The sequence below is a fragment of the Plectropomus leopardus genome, chromosome 21, assembly GCF_008729295.1.
Source record: "Plectropomus leopardus isolate mb chromosome 21, YSFRI_Pleo_2.0, whole genome shotgun sequence".
Classification (NCBI taxonomy): domain Eukaryota; kingdom Metazoa; phylum Chordata; class Actinopteri; order Perciformes; family Serranidae; genus Plectropomus; species Plectropomus leopardus.
In genome coordinates, this window is record NC_056483.1 from 10,173,067 (window position 1) to 10,179,850 (window position 6,784).

Consider the following 6,784-nt stretch of genomic DNA (forward strand, 5'->3'; position numbering starts at 1 on the left):
ACAGAAAAAAGAAAAGCGGATTAAACGGGGGAGGATTCTCGACAACATGTGGAATAAAATATATATATATATATATATATATATATATATATATATATATATATATATATATATATAAATATATATATAAACAATTTATATACACGTGCACATACATCCATGCAAAGCACGCAATGATAATCATATGACTTGATCACAAGTTACGTATTTAAACTATTTAGATTTTTTCTTTTTTTTAAAAAAATAAAGTTATTAATTTGAAAATTATTCTGGGGGGGGAAAAAAGCATTTGATATTAGGAATGAATGCAACCGGCCTGGCTGAGTTTAATTCAGGCAGTGTTTTGGACAGCCGTCGCGCGCTGTGTCTTCAGAGGACCGTGCAGTCCACCATGGCGGCGCCCGGTGGAACTTTAAATTGTGAGGACTTTTCAATGTTTCAGGTAATTATGACAAATATTAATCGATCTGTGCTGACTTGTCCCGTAATGGCAGCGATCCGAGTCGTAGGGTCTTGGAGGTCCACGCGTCGTGCGTGTTTTGCGTGAGTGGGTGAATGAGTGACCCTCCTGATCACTGCAGCTCACACTGTTTGCTCTGAAGAGTTCAAGCAGCCAGACTGGACCAGCGGCTCTCAGATAATGGTCTGCATAATGGTTTAAAAGTCGCTGTCACTGGTGTAACCGGCCAGCATGTGACACCTGTCCTGCTGAAGATGTTTAAGTGGCTTTTTTAGATCCTCAAACTTACTTATATCCAAACCAAACTGGCCTGCTAAATTTAAAAAGAGAGATCTGTGTGTGAAGTGTGTGTACCAAGATATCAGCAAACTATTACCTCTTAAAATATCCAATTCTTCAACAAGTAGGCAGTCACTCAGTGCAGATTTGGGAAAAATATAGCACTTATTCAATAATAATAATAATAATAATGATAATTAATAATAATAATAATAATAATAATAATAATAATAATAATAATAATAATAATAATAATAAAAGAAAAGTTATTTAAATAGCACCTTCCATACAAGAAATGCAGCCCAACTAAAAAATAAAGTGTATAAAATGCATAAAATTAAGGTGTAGTGTAAATGAATTGTGTGTGAATGAATTATTGAGAACTGGGAAAACCTGACCTGGGTTTTTTTTTTTTTTTTTTTTGTTTTTTTTAACTCTTCAATTAGGGACTGTTTATTATTTATGAGAGGAGGTGGTTCAAAAGGGGGGAGGAATGTCAATTTTTTTAAGCACTGGGGAGGGACTTATGTTTTGAAGGCATACACCTTTGACTGGCAATATTTTGTTATTATTTTACTGCCAGTTTTTGAAGAAAACATGCCTGTTTTCTTTAAAAATTGGAAAAATTAAGATCAAATATTAACATATCAAAATATTTTATAAAACACTTATAAATCCCTTAAGAACAATGTTTTACCCAAAAAGGAAAGAAGCATCTTGATAAGTTATTTTGGGGGGTTTGTTTTGTTTGGTTTGGGGTTTTTTTTAGCACATGAAGTTTCATCATTCTTAAGAATAGATGATTTGTGATAATAATAGAGATGTTAATCTTTAATGGATCACAAAAAGGCTTTGAGTGCAGGCTGAGCGCCGAGCTTGAAACATATTGCAGTTACGAGCAGCTATTGTCCAGTATGTGTTCCTTTGGCTTTAGTGCTTACTTAGTGAAGAAGTTTTGCATATTTAGGATATTTTAGGACTCCTCTGCACAGCTCACAGAGAGCCGCTGCTTCTGTGTTGATACCCTTTTAGAGGTATTGACAGAAAAAGTCCCACCGTTGTTAAAAGTCTATTAAGAAAAATTATTAGTTCCAATTCTGATATGCAATTTCAATATGTAGTGATATGTTTGTTCTGGGGTGTTTGCAGGATTTAGTGTGTCGTTTCTGAGACGTCACACTATGCTCCAATGACCAGAGATGAATTTAAAAAAATGTTAATTCAGCACATTTTTTTCCCCTTAAGATCATTGCTTGGAGGGTTTTAGTTGAAGTGAAGCTGCTGACTGTCAGTTTGACTCCCTGTGTGTTTTTCAGGAGGTGCTGAAGGTGATGCGCACCATCGATGACCGCATCGTCCATGCCCTGAACACCACCGTGCCCACAGTCTCCTTCTCAGGCAAAGTGGACGCCACACAAACATGCAAACAACTCTATGAATCTGTGAGTGGCAGTCATGACTAAAATAATGTGTTTGTGTTTTTGTCTGAAGTATTACCTTCTAGTTTTTCTCATTTCCTGTAATAATCTCATGCGTTCCACAGATGATGGAGGCCCATCTGACCAGAGACAAAGCTATCAAGTCCTGTATCGCCCAAACATCTGAGGTGGTGGGACAACTGCGTCAAGAAAGAGCCAAAGACAGCGAAAACCTGGCGCTCATCAAACAGCTCAGAAAGGAGCAGACCAAAGTGAGTCCTGTCAGTAACACTAGAGGGCGCCAAACACCAACGAGCTGTGAGGTGTGAGCCATCTTTACCATCTGAGACCTGAATCCATATCAGTTTTCTTGTGCTGCATACAGAAGCCGTTTGCAAGTGTTAAAACCCCTGAACTCTGAGCAAATTGGTTTGATTTAATTTTTAAAAAAAAAATGTGGAAAAAAGATAATGAGCCACTGGGCAGACATGTACTGCAAATTGTAAGAAATTCAGATTCTTGATTTCACTTTTTAAAAAGCTGGGGACAAATCTTCAGAGAGATATATATATGAAATGATCATAATTGCATTTTTTAAAAAAATCTATATATTTGATTAAAAATGTGATTTTTGTGAATTTCCAGGTCATTTTCTTGTACTTTTTTCTTTTTTTTTAACTAATTTTTCGCTCATTTCAGAGTCATTTCTTCTTAAGTTGCTCATGTTTTTGAAAGAAATAAAGCCAGTTTTCTCAGGGTTAACCTATCAAAACGGTTGCATTAAGTCCTAACATCACCTTGATGATGTCATAATGATGTCATTAGGGTTGTCTGGGGTTGGACACAGAGAATAAAACATTTTGATTGAAAGTCTGCATCACAAACTGGAAGTATAATATATAATTTACTACTTTAGGAAGAAGTTGGGAATCTATTAATAGATGCCATCGAGGTGCAGGATTGAGTGTTTTTGGAGTTTGACCCAAAGTCAAGACTAAAAATCAGAATATTTTGGCTTCTGCTGTTTCAATGTGACACGTTCTCTTTGTCCGATTCTGTTAATATGACTGAATTGCTGGAATACCCCTTTTTAGATTAAATTTTTTGTACAAGGAGCAACATAAAGTACATTTTTTAACTGTCTGCTTAGCATGAGATGTTTTTGTTTTCGTGGTCAGGGTGGACTGATGCTTGCAGATCAAAATTGCTGTTTTCATTAATGTATATCACTGTTCTGTCATCATGCTCTGAAAATAATACATTTATTAATGCATCTTTTCTTCCTCGTCTCCAGTTAAAGCTGATGCAGTCAGAGCTGAACGTTGAGGAGGTCGTCAATGATAGAAGTCTGAAGGTATGCTCACTGTCTATTGACACGCATAAATAGTCCGTCGTTATCTTCCGTGTTACTTCTTCCTGATCCCCTGTGTTCAGGTTTTCAGTGAAAGGTGCAGAATCCACTACACGCCTCCGAAGGTGAAGTGAAGACGGAGGTGTGAAGAGAGGAGCCGCTTCACTCGAGGTCTGAATCCAGACTGGAGCTGAAACTGTGACCTGCTGCTGAGTCCTGACCTGCAGGCTGCAGAGCACCCAGACCACTCTGACCTCTTCTCCAACACTTAAATTCCATTGTGATTGTTGTAAGGCATTTCCACACCTGTAAAACAGTCATCCGTGTGCGTCTTTGATGAGAAACATTGTACAAAAAAAGAGTTTTTTAAAAAGAAAAAAAATGAAACGTTTTCAAGTGACGCGTGTTGTCTGTGATTTGAATTCGTTGTGAGTCTTTTGAAGAACTCTTATCTACTTGCAGTGTAGTGCTGCAGACTCTTTGCTTTTATTTTGTTCAGGTAAGTCTGCAGACTGGACTCAGTGTGAGTGTATTTCCTTGCATGGTTAGATTAGATATGCTCCACACTCATTTTGTGATCTCATAGTACGTATGAAGTTAATTTTCCTCCTTCAGGACGCCTGTTAAGTAACTGACAGAGAGAAAATGATTCCTGGTTCATGTGTTCAAAACTCCCAACATGAAACGGTTAAAAATCCAGAGATTCGTATTAAGGTTTATGTAAAGTAGAAGGATTTACCTTGTTAAATGTACTTTTAATCATTTCTTCTAGCTAAAACGACGTCTAGTTTAAAAATTAATCTTCACAATAGAAAATCAAATAACGACAAGAAACTTTTCTAATGCATTCATCTTTATTTCTTCAGAGGGTAGTGCATTCAGCTGGCTGCTTCCAAACCAAAGTGTCTTTATCTCTGCATTTTACATTTTAAAATAATGTCAAATTATGCCAGAATTTAAAAAAAACCAGTGTTTTAATATGACACTGCAGCCAATAAGTATTTAACTTGAAAAACACTGTGATCAGCTTGTCAAAGGTTCGAGGGGGTCGTCTTTGGTTTTGTTCGTCTCGACGCTGTGCAGCAACGGTGGCCTCCCTGCTGACATGTCATGCATGGATAGGAGATTCCCAGATGAATGTAGTCCTCTTCTCCAACACCTACCTGCAGATAAATGAGAAAAATTGCACTTCTGATAAAAATATATATTCATCTTGATCTTGTGTTGCTGAACAATAAAGATCTTCGACCGTCAGGGATGTTTTTAACTGATGTTTCCTGTCCAGCTGGTAATTTGACATGACATAAGGCTCAGCTGGATGTCACAATTAATTCAACTTGTATATTATACAAAGACACACTGAGGCTTTCAAACTCTTTTTCAAATATTATAAAATACTGTGGTGAGGAAATAGGGGGAGGGTCAACCTCTCCTTATGGAGGAGTGTGGGGAGGGATTCCCACATACCTGATGACTGATGACGGTCACCTGTGCTCGGATGGGGGGGGGGGGGGGTACACTGACTCAAAGGTGGGCAGAGTACGGGAGAAAGACTGAACTCTTGTCCGTGGCTGCGGCACCGTGGCGGGAGGCTGCTGTTCGCAACTTTTAGTGTTGCCGGCAGCGAAGACAGTTGAGTAGGGGAACCGTTCCTGTGTTAGGAGGGGAGGCTGGATGCCTCCTTTAGGTAGCGAGGGACCGGGGAGTAGAAGGTGCCTGTGCAGCGTTGGGCGGATCAGCAGCCTTCCTGCCCAACAAACGCTTCACGCTGTTCAGCCGCTGCAAGCAGGTTATCCACCGCCACTGCTTTGGCGCTTGGCGTCCTGGCTGTATGCCTGTTTTCTTCCCATGTGCGCTTCCTGCCTCTACGGGAGGATCCAAGACTTTAGTGACGTGACACCCTGACCATTTTAGGGGCAGTATCTGTGACTTTGTTAGCCCTCTGCCTCCCCCTATTGTATGGAGTGGGTTTGACCTGCCTACAGTTTGGAGCAGTCCATATTGGTGCTGTGCATTCAGATGTGGTGGCAGCTTTATGCTATCCTAAATCTTTAACAACCAGCAATTATTACAATACTTTACCTTAACCATGAAAACGTCTCCCTCTTGTGCACCCCAACTTTAATCCTGTATTTAACTGCCTGGTACATCTCATACTTCAGGCCTGTCCTTTTCTCCACGTCGACCTTCAACTGTGGATGAATGAAATAAAATATGATGTAAATCTAAGCTGAGTGCAGATCGGAGAGTTGGTGTGTGGCGCTTGTGAAAAGTGAAGGTAGATCGACACTCACCCGATCACAAAGCTCCTGAGTTTGCCTGGTGGCATCGCGTGTCTCACTCCATTTTCCAAACTCTGTAGCCATTGTCACAAGATCTGTTGAAGTTAACACAGAAGTCAACCGTTTGCGTCTGTGGATTGTGGCGCTTTGTGGTGTTGATGTGGTAATCAAAGGAACAGGGACTTACTTTCAACGATGCCACACGAAAAAAAGGAGGAATAAGGGGTATCAGGAAGTGGGCGTGCATTTGCGTCAAAGTTACAAGCTGGGTGGGACTGAGGCCGGCTCTACGCAGGGGCAAGACAGCGCCCCCTCAAATAAATGTCTTGCCCCCTCAAATACTTTAGAAGTTGAGAAAGCACATTTTTAATATACTCACAAAATTATTACATTACAAGTTGACAAAATTATCTGCAGTAGCGGAAAAATCCGCCAAAAAGGGGACACGTACTCGTACTTTTCATATTTTTTATATTTGTATCAAATGTTTTGTTTGTTTGTTTGTTTGTTTGTTTGTTTTTCTTCTAAATTTATGTTGCACTAACCCACCAGAACAAATTCCGTATTGTGTTAAAAACCTGGCAATAAATCTTTTTTGATTCTGATTCTGATTCTGAAGACGATAAGTATCAGCTTCCTCACATCTATCTGTCCCTCCGCTGTGTGTGTATTCAAAGGCTGGTCAGCGCGCACACACACACACACACACACACACACACACACACACACACACACACACCTCCCCTCAGCCCTCAGTAAACATCCAATCACTGTTAGTATGCAAATGAGCCAAGACGTAGCCGGACAGTGTGGTGTCAGCTTTTTTCAGGTTTCAGCGTAAGACTTTGAAGAAGCAGCTGCGTTTTCTCAGTTACAACAAGCACAGAAATGAGTCCACGTCCACTGCACGTGACAGACTGAGGACAAATGAGCGGTGTTTGACAGACCCCTATGTAAAGCCCCGCCCCATGCTGTAGTTCGCACTGCTTTGTTT

At 39.9% G+C, this 6,784-nt stretch overlaps 1 protein-coding gene and 1 long non-coding RNA gene across 4 annotated transcripts; one reads left to right on the forward strand and one right to left on the reverse strand.

The window, feature by feature from the left end:
• The first annotated feature begins 348 nt into the window (after positions 1-348).
• Positions 349-3,904, forward strand: mix23 (mitochondrial matrix import factor 23). Of its 2 annotated transcripts, none has more exons than XM_042510736.1 (5): positions 349-442; positions 2,056-2,181; positions 2,283-2,429; positions 3,452-3,511; positions 3,592-3,904. In XM_042510736.1, the coding sequence occupies exons 1-5, from the start codon at positions 392-394 to the stop codon at positions 3,640-3,642; spliced, it is 435 nt and encodes a 144-aa protein (XP_042366670.1). In that variant the 5' UTR covers positions 349-391; the 3' UTR covers positions 3,643-3,904. The 2 variants fall into 2 exon arrangements, with proteins under 2 accessions (XP_042366670.1, XP_042366671.1); XM_042510737.1 differs by having other exon boundaries at positions 358-419.
• Positions 3,905-4,343: 439 nt separating this feature from the next.
• On the reverse strand, positions 4,344-6,112 carry LOC121960835. 2 transcript variants are annotated; one of them, XR_006107009.1, is made up of 4 exons: positions 5,978-6,112; positions 5,803-5,885; positions 5,591-5,700; positions 4,344-4,671 (listed from the first exon to the last, which is right to left on the reverse strand). It is a non-coding gene; the product is annotated as an uncharacterized LOC121960835 (long non-coding RNA). The 2 variants fall into 2 exon arrangements; XR_006107008.1 differs by lacking the exon at positions 5,978-6,112 and having other exon boundaries at positions 5,803-5,932.
• Between the last annotated feature and the right edge of the window lie 672 nt (positions 6,113-6,784).

What these genes read in the sequence shown, in the direction of transcription:
- mix23 (XM_042510736.1), top strand. Translation starts at nt 392, where the DNA reads ATGGCGGCGCCCGGTGGAACTTTAAATTGTGAGGACTTTTCAATGTTT. An exon ending in GCAAACAACTCTATGAATCT is followed by an intron (nt 2,182 to 2,282) that starts GTGAGTGGCAGT and finishes TGCGTTCCACAG; the next exon opens with ATGATGGAGGCCCATCTGAC. An exon ending in TCAGAAAGGAGCAGACCAAA is followed by an intron (nt 2,430 to 3,451) that starts GTGAGTCCTGTC and finishes CCTCGTCTCCAG; the next exon opens with TTAAAGCTGATGCAGTCAGA.